The sequence below is a fragment of the Oryx dammah genome, unplaced genomic scaffold (assembly GCF_014754425.2).
Source record: "Oryx dammah isolate SB20612 unplaced genomic scaffold, SCBI_Odam_1.1 HiC_scaffold_6, whole genome shotgun sequence".
Classification (NCBI taxonomy): domain Eukaryota; kingdom Metazoa; phylum Chordata; class Mammalia; order Artiodactyla; family Bovidae; genus Oryx; species Oryx dammah.
In genome coordinates this window covers 16461108-16481459 of record NW_024070190.1, presented here as the reverse complement: position 1 = coordinate 16481459, position 20352 = coordinate 16461108, and the positions used below count along the sequence as shown (strand labels likewise).

Genomic DNA, 20352 nt, shown 5'->3' with positions numbered 1-20352 from the left:
TATTAATACCAGGTGTCGGACCATCTATTTTCCTGACAGTTGACTGTAAGCTAGAACTTCAATAGTATGGTTTAGAATTACTTTAGAAATAATAAGTGCTTTTGCAATTAAACTCTGCTCTTAATTAGCACAGAACTGGCACTGGCTTTTTAACTTCTGAGAGACATTATTTATGCTTATTGCCTGTTTTAAATGGACACAATTTTAAATAAAAGATTTTAAACAGAGCCCCTAATAAAGCCTAAATCTAATCATTTCCACAATTCCAGTTTTATTTAGATTTTATGTGCTTGCATGTAGACACACTTAAAGAACACATATGTATATATATATTAGATGATATAAGAGTTTGACAAATGACTTGTTAATGAAAATTTATTAACTACATAACCTTTGAATACCAGAGAAACTTCAATATGTACAAATCACCATGAAGTTCCCAGTTCCTAAACTTTGGTTACATGAATATGTCTCAAGCACCAAGGAACAAACAATAATCCTAATTCAAAAAAAGAAAAAAAAAAATCCCAAGAAACGAGGTCCTTCAAGTCTCTTGAATCTGTTTGTTTTTTAAACACCGTTTGGGAAACTCTTTTATTCTTATATTTCCTTTCATTTGGGTCAATTTCCAAAAACAGTCAATAAAAACTGATCAGGGGAAAAGGGACAGACAAATTACCATTACAAATAAAGGTGATATCTCAAAATAACTTTTTGGAAAGTATTCTTAAATATAAAACTCTTAACCTAGGAGATCCGTATTTTATAACAAACCCAACTCTTATTTCAAAAATCAAAAAACCTCTACCACCACAATCGTAACAAGAGTAGGGGTGAGAGGCTCCCAAGGACTCAGTCAAACAGCTCCTAGGGTTTCACCCCCTTCCTTGGCATCTGCTAGCTGCAGAGGTGATTTGTATAATATTTAGGCATCAAAAAAGACACCTGACAGGCGAGCACAAACTCTGATGAAATCTCACAAGAAGTCTGACGGGCAAAAGAAAGAAAAATTAAAGGATCAAGGCTGAAATAGAAAAAAAAAAAAAGAAACAAAGTGTGTCTCAGTGTATGTAAGTCGGGATGGAGGAGGTGTAGGTGCACCAACCGACAGGGGCATGTGTGGAAGCGACTGCATCCTTGCCTGCAAATGTGGACTCTATACACAAGTATATCATGTCAGTTCATGTGTTACACCTTCCTGCTACAGAAGCGGAAGGAGCTTCTAGTCACTTGGCTCCTCAGGCCCCAGTCCTTTGTCCTGGCTGGTTGGTGGTCTGTGTACAAGACTCGACTGCATGGTATATGAACGGATAAAGCTTGATGTCTGGTCCAGGGGTGGAGCAGTTTCTGCATTCTTCATTGTAATATCGTAGCAGCAGCTTATATACTTCTCCTGAAGAGCAGAAAGCCAAACCAGTTTGCACATTAAGATATGTAGATAGATAAATCGACTACAGAACACCCCAGTTCTATCCTAAATAACATAGGCTCGAATTTGGCTTTTGAAAATAGAGCATGAGGTCCATAAGCCTGGAAGGCTTTCCTGATGTAAAGCTAAAATCTTTTAAATGCCTTAAAGAAACCAGCTCTCAGTTCATAATCACAGCAGGCTATGCACGGTTCATCACCCACGCGTCCGGAGTTCACGGCGACTTTGATTTAACATTTAGCTCCCACGACAGGAAGGCCTTCCAGGTCCAGCGGAAACACAGTGGATGGAACGTGTGCTGGCCTGTCTGCAAACGCGACTCAGGGTAAGGCCTCTTAGGTTTTAACGTACCTTTCAATACCATCCCTTCCTTCAGTTTTCCATACACACAAAAGTAAAAATGGACACTAACTCCAACTTCTTGGCCTTCATTTAATAAGCTGACATACTCACTGAATACTGAGGATGAAATTTTGTCAGAAAAATCAGGTCTGCAAGCGCTGTCCCTCTGAGACCTTGTCCCCGACCCCACCCCAAGTCACATCTCCATTCGTTCCTGTCCGCTAGGACCTATCCAGGGTTAGCAGTGCTCCTCCTGGATGGTGTACGATCCATCTAGACACCAGCCATCCCCCACTTACCAACAGTCAGTTTCCTTTCAGTAAGGAATGCATGCATGCTGTAAATGTCTCTCATCAATTCTGAGTCCCCAAAGGTGAAATAAACCACGTCTCGCTCAGCTACGGCAGCTGCCAGTATCTGTATTAAGGCTGAAGCACAGAGGAAAAACACAGCTATATTATGACACTTCCCATCAGGATACCTTTAGTTATTTCAGCCAGCTAAATTATAGCTGGCATGCCATAGCTATATCCTGGATTAAAGATTTATAAACCTAATATACATGTTATTAGAAATGGCAAACAGAGGATGAATATACATCATCTGGTTGTGTGACTCTCCAGACATGCTGCTGAGAGTCTCATTAAGCCACAGGATTCCCACATAAGCACCTCTGCGGGAAAGCAAACAGGAAGGTGCATCTGAAGTAGCACACTTCAGGCGATAAGGTGGTTTCCCCCACGTACATTAATCTGGAACCAAAATTTCTGTGTTTGCTTGCTTGATTTATCTTGCTACATAGTCACTGGTTTTTTGTATCAAAGGTCTGTGATTTTCCCCGGCCAATGTACTTGGGAGGTTCTGCTTTTGTGAACTCTACAGCAAGCAGGCATTCTCCAAATGGGTTCCAGAAGACACCCCCGTCCCTTCCGCACTCCAACCTCCACCCAATCACTAGAGCATGGAGTGAATGTTACTGATGACATTGGACATTAACTCCAGTGTGCTAGCATAGGAAAATCATGGAGAAGCCCTGTCCCCAGGAACCAGAGGTACAGATCGCTGAGCCTGGAGTGTATTTCCAAAAATTAAATTCCTTTACAATCTTAATCTCAATAGACAAAATTTAAATATCAAAAATGAACACAGGTACAATAAATGCCCTGTTGTTAGTAACATATCTTTTCCTTCATAAAAGGGGAGGTGGGAATCAAATTAAAACACTATGGAAGAGAAATATAATTTTGATTTTTGAGAGCATGTTAATATTCTACATCTTCAAAACAGAAAATGTAAGAATGGGAATGAGGAGGAACTTATAACTGAAAACAAACAGCCTAATTTTATTTCAAAGGAAAAGCACTACAGGGAAAGGACAAGGGAAGAACAAACGTTAAGAACTGGCCCAAGTAACTTATGAGCAAGTGTTTGATGGGCCCTCAGTCTTGGACAAGGAGGAGAGAACCGCGAACAAGCCCCAGACTTTCTCCATCAGATGTGCTCCCCGTGGCGGTGCAGGCGAGGCAGTCCTGAGACTATTAATAAAACATATTTCAGGACTGAATGAATGAGTTGATTTGTTGATGCTGCTGGGAGTTATAGTTCTCAGAATGGAAGAGGGGACATTCAAACATGGAATGGGAAAGACAAAAAAGTAACTCTGTGGTTACCAATTGAAATGCAAGAAACGGGTGTGTACTCATGACTTTTAAATATGAACATCCGTGTGTGTGTGGGAGTATTTCTTAGTTTTGTCTGCTGAAAGGGCCAAAAAGAAGACATCCCAGTAGCAGTCAGCACACCCAGTGCCCAGACAGTGGTCTAATACCATTCCCCCGAAAAGGAGCTGGATTCCTCAAGGAATACTTGATTCCATGGTTGGGACAGGATAGGTACAAGATAAACCCAGAATGTTTCATTATACCAGGAAGTGAAGACGTACTCCAAAACAGATGGGGAAGAATTGATGAGTGCTTGTCCTAAGGATATGGAAGTCAGTTTGAAGGAGCATCTATCAGCCAGATCTGGGCGACGGAAGCACCAAAATATTATGTCTAGTAGTAAGTTACAAATCATTGAAAAAATATCCATTCCTGAGTCCACAATGATAACACATAATAAATAGATGGAGAAGAAGGGCTCTTGCTTACATGAGGAAGCTAAAGACTAACCGGTAAGTCTGCAGGGAGTATCGGAACGAGATAGCCCTTTCTCGCACTCATCGTGGTAAAGCCTGGATCAGGCAGAGACCAATGAAGGATGCTAACCCTAAGGGGGATTTTGACTCGAAGCGTCTTCCCACAGACTACTTATTAACTACAAGGGGGGGAAATATCTCTACAGTGGGAAAATCAGATGGCGACCGAAGTTAACATCACCAGTGGGCTCAGATGACCACCAAGTGCCTCTAGATACTGTCACCTGTGCACTACTCTGATCCCGAATGCATAACCCCACCCTAATGATGAGGAACGAGCAGACAAGGGCAACGAATGCTGTATTCCTCAAACAGGTGTTATTCTCATCACAGGGGACTGGAATGCAAAAGTCGGAAGCCAAGAGACACCTAGAGTAACAGACAAGTCTGGCCTTGGAGTACAAAAGGAAGCAGGGCAAAGGCTAACAGAGTTCTGCCAAGAGAATGCACTGCTCATCTCAAACACCCTCTTCCAACAACACAAGAGATGACTCCACACATGGACATCACCAGATGGTCAATACTGAAATCAGACTGATGACATGCTTTGCAGCTGAAGATAGAGAAGCTCTATACAGTCAGCAAAAACAAGACCGGGAGCTGACTGTGGCTCAGATTATGAACCCCTTATTGCCAAATTCAGACTTAAATTGAAGAAGTAGGGAAAATCACTAGACCATCCAGGTATGACCTAAATCAAGTCCCTTACACTTGTACAGTGGGAGTGACAAAGAGATTCAAAGTATTAGATCTGACAGACAGAGTGCCTAAAGAACTGTGGATGGAGATTCGTAACATTGTATAGGAGGTGGTGATCAAAACTATCCCCAAGAAGAAGAAATGCAAAAAGGCAAACTGGTTGCCTGAGAAACCCTGACAAATACCTGAGAAGAGAAGCAAAAGGCAGAGGAGAAAAGGAAAGATATAAGCATCTGAGTGCAGAGCTCCAAAGAATAGCAAGGAGAGATAAGAAAACCCTCCTACGTGACCTATGCGAAGAAATGGAGGAAAACAACAGAATGGGAAAGACTAGAGATCTCTTCAAGAAGATTAGAGTTACCAAGGGAACATTTCATGCAAAGATGGGCACAATGAAAGACAGAAATGGTATGGACCTAACAGAAGCAGAGGTTATTGAGAAGAGGTGGCAAGAGTACACAGAAGAACCATACAAAAAAGATCTTCATGACCCAGATGACCAGGATGGTGTGGTCACTCACCTAGAGCCAGACATCCTGGAGTTCAAAGTCAAGTGGGCCTTAGGAAGCATTACTACGAACAAAGCTAATGGAGGTGATGGAATTCCAGCTGAGCTGGAATTTCAAATTCTGAAAGATGATGCTATTAAAGTGTTGCACTCAACATGCCAGCAAATTTGGAGAACTCAGCAGTGGCCATAGGACTGGGAAAGGTCCGTTTTCATTCCAATTCCAAAGAAAGGCTACGCCAAAGAATGCTCAAACTACTGCATAACTGACTCATCTCACACGCTAGCAAGGTAATACTCAAAATTCTCCAAGCTAAGCTTCAACAGTATGGGAACCGATAACCCAGATGTTCAAGCTGGATTTAGAAAAGGCAGAGGAATCAGAGATCAAGTTGCCAACATCTGTTGGATCATAGAAAAAGCAAGAGAGTTCCAGAAAAACATCTGCTGCTTCTTCACTGACTATGCCAAAGCCTTTGTGTGGATCACAACAAATTGTGGAAAATTCTTAAAGAGATGGGAATATCAGACCACCTTACCTGCCTCCTGAGAAATCTGTATGCACGTCAAGAAGCAACAATTAGAACCAGACATGGAACAACAGACTGGTTCCAAATTGGGAAAGGAGTACGTCAAAGCTGTATATTGTTATCCCGCTTATTTAACTTATATGCAGAGTATATCATGAGAAATGCCAGACTGGATGAAGCACCAACTGGAATCAAGATTGCCAGGAGAAACATCAATAACCTCAGATATGCAGATGACACCACCCTTATGGCAGAAAGCAAAGAAGAACTAAAGAGCCTCTTGATGAAAGTGAAAGAGCAGAGTGAAAAAGTTGGCTTAAAACTCAACAATCAGAAAACTAAGATCATGGCATCTGGTCCCATCATTTCATGGCAAGTAGATGGGGAAACAGTGGAAACAGTGACAGACTGTTTTCTTGGGCCTCAAAATCACTGCAGCCATGAAATTAAGACACTTGCTCCTTGGAAGAAAAGCTATGACGAAGCTAGACAGCATATTAAAAAGCAGAGATGCTACTTTACTGACAAAGTCTGTCTAGTCATAGCTTTGGCTTCTCCAGTGGTCATGTTTGGATGTGAGAGGTGGACCATAAAGCAAGCTGAAGGCCAAAGAATTGATGCTTTTGAACTGTGGTGTTGGAGAAGACTCTTGAGAGTCCCTTGGACTGCAAGGAGATCAAACCAAAATAAAAACTTCAAAAAATTGAACTAGTATATTTGATACGGCTGAGTATCCCCAGATTTGAGAAAGAATCTGATGTTATAATACATACAAGATTCTGAATACAAAAGTATTTCCTAATTTCCAAACTAATATTTATTGAGGCACCATGACTAGGCCTCATTAATCTTGGAGTAACTGATCCCAAAATACAGATACATTTTAATTAAAACTGCTCAACCAACTTACGCAAACATTAAAGCTTCAGTACACTCAATTTTAAAAGGTTCGTAATTAACCTAAACTACATATAAAAATGGAAACCAATGTGCTGTAATCTTCTACCAAGAGGTATTTCTTATCTTTTGGTTTGAATGAAATTTATCTGTATTTCCTATTAAGAGGAGAGAATGACCCAAAGAAAGTCCTTCTAGTCTTGTTTTCCCCTCACACACAGAAACACTAGCTCACTGGGCGCTTGTCACTTATGAAAATAAAATATTAATAAGAACATTTAAAATGTGTCTCCCTATAGTGTTTATTTATTTATTTATTTCTCCCTATAGAGTTGTTTTTTTTTAATGCTTCACAGGCCATTCTGTCTCTCTGGATAGGCTCACAGAGTTAAGTTTCACAGATCTACCAAAAAAGAGGCTGACTCCTAATAAGAGAATGAATTTACATTACATTCTTAATTCCCATCCGTTTCTGTTTGGAGCACATGATAACAAAAGCATGCGGCAGACAAGCTGGGACCGGAGACTGAAGACCTGAGCTCAGGCCTCACCTTTCTGCCGGGTATCTGAGCTCTAGGACTCTGGCCAAGTCACTTAACTCTCTTGCCTGCATTTTCCCCATCTATGCAAAGAGGAAGTCAAATCAGATCATCCCTAAAGACTCTTTTAGAGTATGGAATTCCACAACCTCTATTACAGCTTTTCTTCTTGCACTGGATATTAGACTATAAATACACAGAGTAAATTTTCAGAAATATAACAACCTTGACCTTAAATCCATCAGTAATCACTAACAAAAGACCATTTTAAACAAAACTGTCTTGAGACCTCACTATATCCCCAAGGTCTTTGTGCATCTAGACGATTATGTCTCACCATTTAAGTGAACTCTCCTGCATCACAAGTTAGATGAGAATAAATCACAGATCTAACAGGATGTGGGGACTGATTCCAAGAATGATGCAAAAGCATCAAATTCCTAATTGAAGCACAACTAGGTGCCAAAATAATCACTTAAATTAACCTGCAGGGAGTTTGGTTTTAATTTTCTTTTTGGCATCAATCTTAAGCAATAAAATTTTCAAATAAGTATAAATAATCAAAAAAGGCTTCCCTGGTAGTTCCGATGGTAAAGAGTCCACCTGCAATGCAGAAGACCCAGGTTTGATCCCTGGGTCAGGAAGATTCCCTGGAGGAGGAAATGGCAACTCACTCCAGCATTCTTGCCTGGAGAATTCCATGGACAGGGACCCTGGCGGGTTGCATTCCATGGGGTCACAAAGAGTTGGACATGACTGAGCAACTCACACACACTACACTAATATCAAAAAGCAAGTCATAGTGTCATCTTACAACAAATGAACCAGACAAAACAATGAGTAAAATCATGGACACCTATACACAGGTATGGTCTGAGGCCATCAACAGGTAACATTAGTAACAACTGCTAACACTGAGCTCTATACTATAGTGTGCTGAATGTTCCAGCAGCTTTTCAAGGATAAGCTTAAGATTCACAAAGATTAACTCAATCCTTATAAAAGCTGAATAAATATTAGCATTATCTCCATTTTGAAAATCAGGAAATAAGGGCATCAAAAGATTAAGTAACCTAAGGTCACGGAGCCAGAAAGTGGTGGAGCTGAATCTGAAGTGGGTGGCCCAAGCCAGGGCTCTTCCTCACCCACTGGGTTGGAAAGCTGCCATACCATGCCAGCCTGCTATGCTCCAAGCCAACTGACCATATGTCTGTTAGAAGAATCTCCTCAAATTGTTTACTTATATTATTTAAATACATACTGGCAGGAAGCTAAAATAGTATAGATTTGAAAGTGTTACTCATGTCCTTCTCATGAAACCCAAGTTGTTTTGTGAGCTCATGTCTTGATTACCATGAAAGCTCAAACAGCCAACTCTTATTTTCTAATTGGTCTTGTGCTCTGGCTACTGTTTTTATTTTAAATATATATATATTAAAGTATTATTTATTTTTGGCTGTGCTGGGTCTTTGCTGCTGCATGTGGGCTTTCTCTGGTTGGGGCAAGCGGGGGCTACAGTTGTGGCCCACAGGTTTCTGACTGAGCTGGCTTTTCTGGGTGCAGAGCACGGGCTCCAGAGTGCTTGGACTTCAGTACCTGTGGCTCCCAGGCTCAGTGGTCATGGTGCACAGGCTCAGTTGCCCTGTGGCCGTGGGACCTTCCTGGACCAGGGATTGAGCTGTGTCCCCTACACTGCAAGGTGGATTCTTAGCCACTGGACCGCCAGGGACGCCCTGGCTGCTGTCGCTAATCTTGGCACCACGTGACCCTACCAACCACGCCCAATCCTCCAGTGGATATTATGAAAGCCTCAGTCTTCGGTGCCTTAATTGTACTCACGTCAAGAATTCAGCCACCATCTCTACAGTGGCAATCTCCAAATCTCAATCTAGATACAGAGTCTGTGGCCAATAAAGATGACATTTAAACGCACAGACACCGAACTCTCGGGCGTTGATCCTGGTTTGAATCCTCGTCCTGCCACTTGCCATCCTCGTGACCTGAGGCTATTACCTCCTTGCCTCAGTTACGTCACAAAGACAAAAATACCTCATACCTAGTAGGCTGCTATGAACTCATACATCTAAGGAAAGCACTTAGTACAACACAGAACGCTTTCAACATGTTGTCTAATAACAACCACAACCACAGCACTGGTTTTTGAGGAAAATAGGCCAAATATGAATGCTGGTTCTGAATGTTAGCTGTGTTTCTTTAGGCAGTATTAGCCTCTGCATAAAAACTTGGTTTCCTCATCTTAAAAATGAGGCTACAGATTGAAGGGTGACTATGCAACACGGAAGGAGAGAATGTAGTATTTGTTAAACCTGGCTGATTATCAGCAACTCCCAGAGTTAAAAAAAAAGCTCCCAGAGCCATTTTCCAAATCCATTAACTCCGTGGTATCTCTGAAGTCTGATAATAACCATTCCACTCTCTCCAGACAGCTTGAATGTAACTTGAAAGACGCGTGTATCCCTGCGTTCACTGTGACATTATTTACAAATATGGAGGCAACCCAAGTGCCATCCATAGATGACTGGATGAAGACGTGTATATATACAATGAACTACTACTTGGCCACAAAAAACAATGAAAGCCTGCGCTACGCAACAACATGGACGGACCTAGGGTGTATCATCCTGAGCGAAATAAACCAAAGACACATACTGTGCGGTTTCACCTAAAACAAAACATACGGACGAACGTCATCAAACAGAAACAGCCACAAATACAGAGAACAAACAGGTGGCTGCCCGGGAGTGAGGTGGGAGGGAGTCACGGGTGTGGGTGTGCAGGGAGTACAGGCGGTCATTCTGTAAGGTCTTCGCGCGGTGACGGAAGACGGCCAGGCTTGTCATGGAGACTGTTCTGAAATGTACAGAAACACAGAACCACTGCCGTGCGCCAAGAACTAACAGTTCTGTACGTCAATCGTACTTAAATGCATAGGAAAATATGATCAGACTTCTGGCTACCAAAGGTAGGAGGTAGGGGGAGAGGGGATTAAATGAAGGTAGCCAAAAGTACAGACTTCCAATTACAAGATAAGTAAGTACTACGAATGTAATGTACAACATGATAAAGATAATTAACACTGCTGTACATTATAAATGAAAGCTGCAAGGGAGTATAAATCCTGAGAATTCTCATCACAAGGAAAAAATTTTTTCTACTTCTTTAATGTTGCATCTATATAAAATGATGGATATTCACGAAACCTACTTGATGCTAATTTCATGATGTAAGTCAAATCATTATGTTGGACATCTTAAACTTTATAGTTCTGTATGTCAATTACTTTTGAATAAAACTGGAAAAAAAATACATGCTCACAACAGAAATTTTTAATAACTGTGAAAATAAATTACACAATGAAAATCTTGGAATACTACCCTCAGCAGTCACCAGAGCAAGCAAAGCTGCAGTCTGAAAGGCTTTTTTACACCATAAAGAAAAGAAACAAAATGAACACATTTATAAAGCTTCCCAAATTGTCCATCACAAATGACCAAGGCTTGTGGCAGACCTGGCTTCTGGATTGATGCTGTGAGTCTACTCATTTATTTTACTGAAGAGAAAAACAGAAAAAAGTGTCTGTCATAAGATCAATAAGTCCAGAGTGAAAAACAGGTTTCCTCAAACAAATTCAGGATGATAAAGAATTTCATAAAATAAAACCCAGAAATTCTTTCTTCTACAGACATTCAAAACACTGAAACTAATAATGTGGTTTTTATTTTTGAATATGAAGAAAATGTCTGTGAAAGTCTTTAGAATAAGGAATAGAGGAAATTTTTTTAAGCATGCCACAAAAATGTAAACACATAAAAATTAACTCCATAGGATAATAGGCTGATCACAACTCAACAGGCTGAAATAAATGAAAAAAGAGAAAAATACCTGTAACCTATGTTATTCAGTTGCTAAGTTGGATGACAGATAATTAATATTTCTGAATATACGAAGAGTTATTACAAGCCAATGAAAACCAAATCTACTGACTAAAAGCTAAATGGGCAGATGACATGAACAAACAATTCACAAAACAAAAATGACCAATAAAACATATGAAAACTATTGAACCTCAGAGAAATTAAGAAGATTGACAAAACCCTACTGTGGTGAGATCGCCTTTGCACAGAAGACCCTGTAAATTGATCCTGCCTTTTTCAGAAGAACAGTTTGTGGTAAATATTAAAATATGTTGTATCCCTGTCCTTTGAGTCATTAATTTCACTTCTAGGCATTAACTCTAAGAAAATAATTATGTATAACATATATAAGCAGAAACTTGCTCTGCTTATATAAAATAAAAAAAACTGTATGAATGGAGAACTGGTGGAATAAACAATGGCATATAGGTACACACAACAGAATATTAAAAACTGTGGGCAGTTTCTGGTGTTGCACGCCATCATGAGACTACAGGGTTTTCTGAAAGAGGAGGTCAGAGCAGAGCGTACATAGTGTGATTCCGCTAATGTCAGATAATGGTACAAACTGTTACAGAGGAATTCCCAATGAGCATCGGAGAAGGATTTCATCTGTATCTAGTTTAGCTATCAAGGCCAGTTGGCTGTTTTATATTTGCTTCGTTTTCTTGTTATTTTGACAACTGTAGTATAAACAAAATACCTGTCAGATTTTTGTCCTGGGTTCCTGGAGCTTCAAAACCTTTGCCATTTCCTGAGTCAAAGCTATGGTTTTTCCAGTGGTCATGTATGGATGTTAGAGTTGGACTATAAAGAAAGCCGAGTGCCAAAAAATTGATGCTTTTGAGCTATGGTGTTGGAGAAGACTCTTGAGAGTCCCTTGGACTGCAAGGAGATCCAACCAGTCCATTCTAAAGGAGATCAGTCCTGGGTGTTTGTTGGAAGGAATGATGTTGAAGCTGAAACTCTAATACTCTGTCCACCTGATGCGAAGAACTGACTCATCTGAAAGGACACGATACTGGGAAAGATTGAAGGCAGGAGGAGAAGGGGACGAAGACAGAGGATGTGATGGTAGCATGTTATCACGACTCAATGGACATGGGCTTGGGTGGACTCTGGGAGTTGGTGATGGACAGGGAGGCTTGGCATGCTGCAGTCCATGGGGTCACAAAGAGCTGGACATGCCTAACAACTGAACGGAACTGAACCGAGTGATAGGGTGTTTGTTATGCTGGTGAGAGTGACTGCCACTGGGCCTCTAACTGCTTGAGGATTGCACTTTGAGTCTCTGAACTCTAGGGAGAGGGGGAACTGGAACATGGCCAGTGATGACCGATGGCGCCCGTGTAATGAAGCCCCCATAGAAACTCTGGACACCAAGGGTCGGTGGAGCTTCCTAACAAACACATTCCTGTGCCAGGAAAGTGATATGCTTTGACACCACAGCGGCGGGGCACAGAGGCTCTGTATCCCCTCCCCATCTCGCCCTATGTATAGGCTTTGTAACACAATTGTCACAGCGCCTTCCTGGGCTCTGTGAGTTCCTCAGAGGCTTGAGGGAGCCTCCCAACTGGCAGCTGGCTGATCAGAGGTGCAGGTGGCCCTGCGCAGGACAGCCGAGCCTCAGACTTGCAGCTGGGGCCTGAAGTAGGGGTGGTCCAGCGGAGGATGCATGCCCGTGCCCTGTGGGGTCTGCACTGACTCCAGGGTGCGTCAGGGCTGTACTGCAGCGCCCTCAGCTGTGTCAGACCAGTTGGGTTGACACAGAAGAATGGCCTTCCTAAGTAACAGTATAATACTATTTTTTATAACTGATACTCTTGAGAGGAAAAAAAAAAGTCATAATACGATAAATAACCAGTAGCTCTGTGGATAGGCAGAAACCTCAAGTGCGAGAAATGTTTATCCTCCTCAGGTGGCTCTCCCATGCTGTACGCCCACCCATCATGCATCTCTACTGAAGCACGCACTTCTCTGTGCTGCGTTTGTCCAGGCCTCTCTCTCAGATGCGAGACTGTGAATTCCAAGGCAGGGGCCACACCTTATTCACTGTTGCGTTCTCAGAACTTACCACAGTGCCTAGAGAGCGGCAGACCTGCCCTAAGTCTGGTGAACGAACGAGTCACTCAGTGAAACAGCTCTGTCCATAAAACTCACTACTGTAAAGGAATAGACTTGCATGGGTGGTTTGGGTTGAAACTTCATAGTCATTTTGGCCTCTTTATTCAACTAAATGCTGTGTCTGATAGATCAGAGAGATAAGTGACCTCTGCAGGGAATAAAAATACAGATTTAAACATAAAAATACAGATTCCTGCATACACAATAAAAAAACGATTGTATCAAATATTCTTTTTCTTTTCTTTTAGATTTTTGTGGTCCCTTATTATGACAGACCAATAGAAATCTGGTTAGAAGGACTAACGCTATTCCTTAGTCAAAAAACTATTATCCTTCTTATAACAACGGACTCACTCACCTTTTAGTCTGGCATCACCCCCAAAGGCACCGCAGCCCCAGTTTCCTGTAGCCACTGCAGACAGGTTCTCTGAAGAAACTCCAGGACGGAGAAATCCACAGTAAGCCTTAACGATGAAAGAAACATCAAAGCAATGTGAGTGACTAGACACTAGCGGTATTCCTGACTGATGTACTAGGATCAGGATCCATTATCAAGCTTAGGTTATCTCTCTCTCTTTCTCCTTTTTTTCCTAGGGGCCAAAGGAGAGGGAAAAAAGAAAAAAATCCTGGGATTACACAAGGAAGAGAGTAAGAAATGACCAGTTCTAATTACTGATTTGCTTAAGCCAATACGGGTCTCGGTTGTCCCCCTTCCCCAATTCAAACAAATATAAATGAAAATATCAGAGATATTTCAAGAATTAATGGGATTCCAGTTACGAACTATGAGGGACCAATGGACAGAAAGGCATTTAAGACAGAGTTTTATTTGAAAACTTTTGATTACTATTTTTCATTACAGTAAAGAGTTATTACTATTAGGCTTCCTCAGCCCTCTCTCTGAATTACTGGCACTAGATTATTACTGTGGTTAGCTTTTAAATGTGCTTCTTGCCACTGAAACACTTAAGCGACTATATATAAAATGAGTCCCTATATATAAAAGGGACTCCTATGCCTGGCTATAAGATAACCTTTAAAATCCCTTCCAGCTCCAAGACTCTAGTTTCACAGCTGTACTTTAAGCTAGATTACTTTATTTTAAAATTTGCCAGTTACCTGCAAAAAGTACAGTATATCCTGAGGATGCTGGCTGCATATTAATTAAATGAACAGCTCATTTTATATTTGAGAAGACCGCAGTTTAAGGCCCTAGAGTTTCTGATTTCCATTTCTTTGCTGTCAGGCTAGATGGCCTTTCTGCCTCCTAAGGGTTCTTAGTTTTCTGAAACTATCAGACTATGTTAAGAAGTTTAATATAATAGCAAAGCAAATATCCCCTGGGCTTTCTCAAGTACCAAGCAAAGCCTAAAATATATCTTATGTATAATAATAAATAAAATAAAAAGAACAATGTGTGACAGATGTTCCCAGAGAAAAACCAAGGATAAAGAAAGATGCTTCTACGAAACTCACACGTAATACTGTAAATTGCTCTCTGAAGTTGCTACAAAGGCATAAAAATTTATTTTACACACTGTCTGGATGGATTAACAAGGCTATTTCTTCCACCTCCTCATAGGCTGTAAATCCTGGCAGATATTAATTATAAGTCGGTACCAGACCATTATTCAATGCTGTGGTACAGAGCTTACACTAGAACTCACAAATTACCTGTATAATCAGATGCATAGAGCTTTTGAAAATCTCTTTCAGGTCGAAACTATCAAAGAGCTCAATTTTTTTTGAGCAGGTTCTTCTTGAAAGATACAGATTCTCTGCCTTTATGCCAACAAAGGGAATAGACTTTCTGTCAGAATAGACATAACTTTGCCACTTGCTTTCCTGTCAAATTCTCCAAACATGCCTAGATGAAGAGGAAAATTTCTTAGCCTCCTAGTTAATGTTTTCTGCTTTATGCCATCAGAACGACTTTAGTCTTTTCCAGTACTGCTATCTCTACATATCTGGGCTAAATTTTCTTTAAAATAAGCAAAATAGCTTAGTAAAACTAAAGCCAAACGACAGAGAATTTGAAATATTTAGATTATCCGAAGCAAAATCTAACCAGTTTTACTAAAAAAAAAACCTGGAAAAATGGCCACAACAGAAACAAACTATAAAACTGAAGTTATCCTGCATTTGCTGTTTTGATCAAACAAAATAAAACTTTACAAAGGTAATCAGATAGAAATTAAATGATGTGAAATACTTGTAAAATAGGTAAAAGAATAACGATTAAATACAAAGTTCCTTTTTCTAGAGGTCTAATTGATTTATTCTATTAGTTTCAGGTGTGCAGCAAAGTGATTCGGTATTGCTGCAGATCACACTCATTAAAAGTTATTACAAGATTAGGGCTATAATTCCCGGTATTGTCCTACATATCCTTGCTGTGCATCTATTTTGTATAGTTTGTCTCTTCATCCCATGACTCTGACGCACCCCCATCCCTTCCCACTCCCCTCCTTATCTATTTTGTATAGTTTGTGTCTCTTAATCCCATAACCCTAATGTGCCCCCACCCCTTCCCACTCCCCTCCGTAACCACTAGTTTTATATCTGTGAGTCTGTTTCTGTTTTGTATACAAGTCACTTGTATTATTTTTTAGATTCCACATATAAAGGGTGCTGTGCTGTGCTTAGTCGCTCAGTCATGTCTGACTCTTTGTGACCCCATGAACTGTAGCCAGCCAGGCTCCTCTCTCCATGGCGATTCTCCAGGCAAGAATACTGGAGTGGGTTGCCATGCCCTCCTCCAGGGGTCTTTCCAACCCAGGGATCACACCCAGGTCTCCTGCACTGCAGGTGGACTCTTTACCATCTGTGCCACCAGGGAAGCCCCCATATAAGGGATATCATATAGTATTTGTCTCTTATTTCACCAAGCATACTCTCTGGGCCCATCCACATTGCTGTACAAGGTAGAATTCCATTCTTTTTAATGGCTGAATAACGTTTCATTGTCTACATTATCCATTTGTCTGATGATGTGCATGGCACCTGGGTTGCTTCCACATCTTAGCTGTTGTTACAAAATTCTTTTATTGTGTTTAAACCGACCACTTCCAAGGTCAGAAATCAAAGAGAAGCAGCAAGCTCCTCTGAGTCCCCTTTAGAGGGACAACCCTTGCTTCGCTCCATTCCCCAGTAAGGAGAGAGATCCCTCACATGTCAGAGACCAGGACAGGGGCACTAATAAGGATAATAACTGACCTTCTTTGGTAAGAAACAAAGATCAGATGGTGATAGAGACGGCCAAAGAATTGTCAAGTTCTTTCTTCCTAGGGGAATGTGCTAGGAGTTCTCAAGAGCTCCACACAGGCAGCAAATTTTTCCCCACATGAGCCAGAGCACTTGAGAAGATTAATCAGAGCAGTAAAAGGAAACCTTGCTTATTAAACTCTCATCACAGCCTGACCTAACATTCACCATGACAGAGCTATTTATTTTTTTACTAATAAACTACTTAAAAGTGGGGAAAAGAAGAAGCATTCAAACCTCAGTAAGCAGAAGATACCAATAAATACTCCTGGCTCAGAATGGGGCTTCCTTGATAGCTCAGTTGGTAAAGAATCTGCCTGAAATGCAGGAGACCCCGATTCAATTCCTGGGTCCGGAAGATCTGCTGGAGAAGGGACAGGCTACCCACTCCAGTATTCCTGGGCTTCCCTTGTGGTTCAGTTCATAAAGAATTCGCCCGCAATGCGGGACACCTGGGTTCAGTCTCTGGTTTGGGAAGATTCCCTGGAGAAGGGAAATGCTACCCACTCCAATATTTTGGCCTGGAGAGTTCCATGGACTATGTAGTCCATGGGGTTGCAAAGAGCAGGACACGACTGAGTGAATGAGTTTTGATGGGACGTAAGAAGAGGGAATTTTGGAGTCCCGAAGGGTGCCGAGGGGAGCCTTGAGAAGCAAGTGGCAGGAGGAAAATACTGGTATCTAGAATTAAAAACTAGCGCCCAGCTGGGAAGTGGTAAAAAGACATGGGGAAAGGAAGCCAAGAAACTGAAAAAGGAAACAAAGAACAATTTTCAAAACCTACAGGCCCAGAACTGGGCCCAGGAAGCAGACGGTATTCAGGTGAATATTCTGTGCAAACATCCCTGCGACACACAGGCACGAGCACACACGGACCAAAGCAGGACTCAGGCTGCAAAGCCAGCTCTAGGCGGCCTGAGAGAATGCAATTCAATCACGTCTTTCATTATAACGTAAATACATCATACTGTTTTCTAGATTAACGATTTAATTATTGTCCTAAGGAGTTGTTTACATTAAGTCAATATAACATATTTGTCTAACAAACTAATACATAGTTCATACTGATAATGATTTTATGTTTTAGAATACTGTGATTTCCTAAAAACAAATATAAAAAGTGCCTAAAGGGATGTCCCTGGTGGCCCAGTGACTAAGACTCCATGCTCCCAACGCAGAAGGCCTGGGTGTGACCCCTGGTCAGGGAACTTGACCCCACATTCCCCAACTAAGAGTCCACAAGCCACAGCTAAGGCCCAGGTGGTGTTCAGCTGCTCAGTGGTGTCCAACTCTTTGCAACCACATGGACTGCAGCATGGGTTTTTTTTAAGTGCCTTTAGAATCTTTTAAAGGACAGAAATGGTATGAACCTAAGAGAGGCAGAAGATATTAAGAAGAGGTGGCAACAATACACAGAAGAACTACACAAAAAAGATCTTCACGACCCAGATAATCAGGATGGTGTGATCACTCACCTAGAGACAGACATCCTGAAGTTTGAAGTCACATGGGCCTTATGAAGCATCACTACAAAGCTAATGGAGGTCATGGAATTCCAGTTGAGCTGTTTCAAATCCTGAAAGATGATGCTGTGAAAGTGCTGCACTCAATATGCCAGCAAATTTGGAAAACTCAGCAGTGGCCACAGGACTGGAAAAGGTTAGTTTTCATTCCAATCTCAAAGAAAGGCAATGACAAAGAATGCTCAAACTACCGCACAATTGCACTCATCTCACACGCTAGCAAAGTAATGCTCAAAATTGTCCAAGCCAGGCTTCAACACCACGTGCACTGTGAACTTCCACATGTTCAAGCTGGATTTAGAAAAGGCAGATGAACCAGAGATCAAATTACCAACTTCCGCTGGATCATCAAAAAAGCACAAGTTCCAGAAAAACATCTACTTCTGCTTTATTGACTATGCCAAACACTTTGACTGTGTGGATCACAATAAACTGTGAAAAATTCTTAAGGAGATGGGAATACCAGACCACCTTACTTGCCTCCTGAGAAATCTGTATGAAGAAGCAACAGTTAGAACTGGACACGGAACAACAGACTAGTTCCAAATCAGGAAAGGAGTACGTCAAGGCTGTATATTGTCACCCTGCTTATTTAACTTATACGCAGAGTACATCATGAAAAATGCTGGGCTGGATGAAGCACAAGCTGGAATCAAGACTGCCAAGAGAAATATCAATAACCTCAGATACGCAGATGACACCACCCTTACGGCAAAAAGTGAAGAAGAACTAAAGAGCCTCTTGATGAAAGTGAAAGAGGACAGTGAAAAAGTTGGCTTAAAACTCAATAATCAGAAAACTAAGATCGTGGCATCTGGTCCCATCACTTCATGGCAAACAGATGGGGAAACAATGACAGGCTTTATTTTGGGGGGCTTCAAAATCACTGCAGATGGTGATTGTAGGCATGAAATTAAAAGATGTTTGCTCCTTGGAAGAAAAGCTATGACTAACCTAGACAGCATATTAAAAAGTAGGGACATTACTTTGCCAACAAAGGTCTGTCTAGTCAAGGCTATGGTTTTTCCAGTGATCATATATGGATGTGATAATTGGACTATAAAGAAAGCTGAGTGCCGAAAAATTGATGCTTCTGAACTGTGGTGTTGGAGAAGACTCTTGAGAGTCCCTTGGACTGCAAGAAGATCCAACCAGTCCATTCTAAAGGAAATCAGTCCTGAGTATTCACTGGAAGGACTGATGCTGAAGCTGAAACTCCAATACTTTGGCCCCCTGATGTGAAGATCTGACTCTTTGGAAAGACCCTGATGCTGGGAAAGATTGAAAGCGGGAGAAGGGGATGACAGAGGATGAGATGGTTGGATGGCATCACCAACTCAATGGACATGAGTTTGACTAAACTCTGGGAATTGGTGAAGGACAGGGAGACCTGGCGTGCTGCAGTCCAAGAGGTTGAAGAGCCAGACACTAGAAGTTCAAGATCAGGGTGTCAACATGTTTGGTTTCTTTTGAGACCCCTCTCTTTGGCATGCAGACGGTCACCTTCATATAGACCCATACATGGTATTTATTCTGTGTGCATGCACTCCTGATTTTTTCTTTTCAGACTGAGCGACTGAACTGAACTGAAGAACCTTTTAGAAGAGAATAAAGTAATATTAAGTCTTAAAATTATCCTTCGATTCAGTAACAATTTTATAAATTTCTTCTTTGTAAATTTCTTTTATTTGATTAAATAACAACTGTACAAAGATGTTTAAAGTGAAAGTGTTAGTTGCTCAGTCATGTCTGATTCTTTGCGACCCCATGGACTGTAGCTGGCCAGGCTCCTCTGTCCATGGGATTCTCCAGGCAACAGTACTGGAGTGGGGAGCCATTCTCTTCTCCAGGGATCCGCCCAACCTGGGGGCTGAATGCAGGTCTCCTGCACTGCAGGCAGATTCTTCACCATCTGGGCCACCCGGGAAGCTCCACAGAGATGTTCACCACACTGCAGGTAACAAGGAGGGCCCTGGGACCATTAGTTTAGTTAGAAACTAACAGCTGAGTCTTAGCATGTCAGCTGAGTCCTCATGTGTCGATCCAACTAATTTTATGGCCATTAGACATATTATTATGAAGATTGAAGATCATTAGAAAGTATGAAAAATATAATTATGGATAAATTAAATAAATACAACATTTATGTCACTTTTGAACACATTTATATGGAACTTAATATTTGTGTGGCAAGTCCTACAAAGATGAAAACGATTATTTGAAAGGTAAAATTATAGATGATTTTTTGTCTTTAAAATAACTGTAACCTTAGTAAATGGATGTTGCCTTTTCAAGATGCAATATAAAATGAAAACATCATTTAGACCTTAGATTTCCCATGTATGAAATCAGATTATATATTTCT

At 41.2% G+C, this 20352-nt stretch overlaps 1 protein-coding gene across 2 annotated transcripts in view; it reads right to left on the bottom strand.

The window, feature by feature from the left end:
* Positions 1-251: 251 nt before the first annotated feature.
* Positions 252-20352, bottom strand: part of PARG (poly(ADP-ribose) glycohydrolase) — a 116523-nt gene continuing 96422 nt past the window's right edge. For both annotated transcript variants that reach the window (XM_040242842.1, XM_040242841.1), the window contains exons 16-18: positions 13559-13664; positions 2071-2199; positions 252-1393 (exon numbers count right to left, since the gene is read on the bottom strand). In XM_040242842.1, the coding sequence (XP_040098776.1) occupies positions 1239-1393; positions 2071-2199; positions 13559-13664 (390 nt within the window). In that variant the 3' untranslated portion in view covers positions 252-1238. The remainder of the gene's footprint in view (positions 1394-2070; positions 2200-13558; positions 13665-20352) is intronic.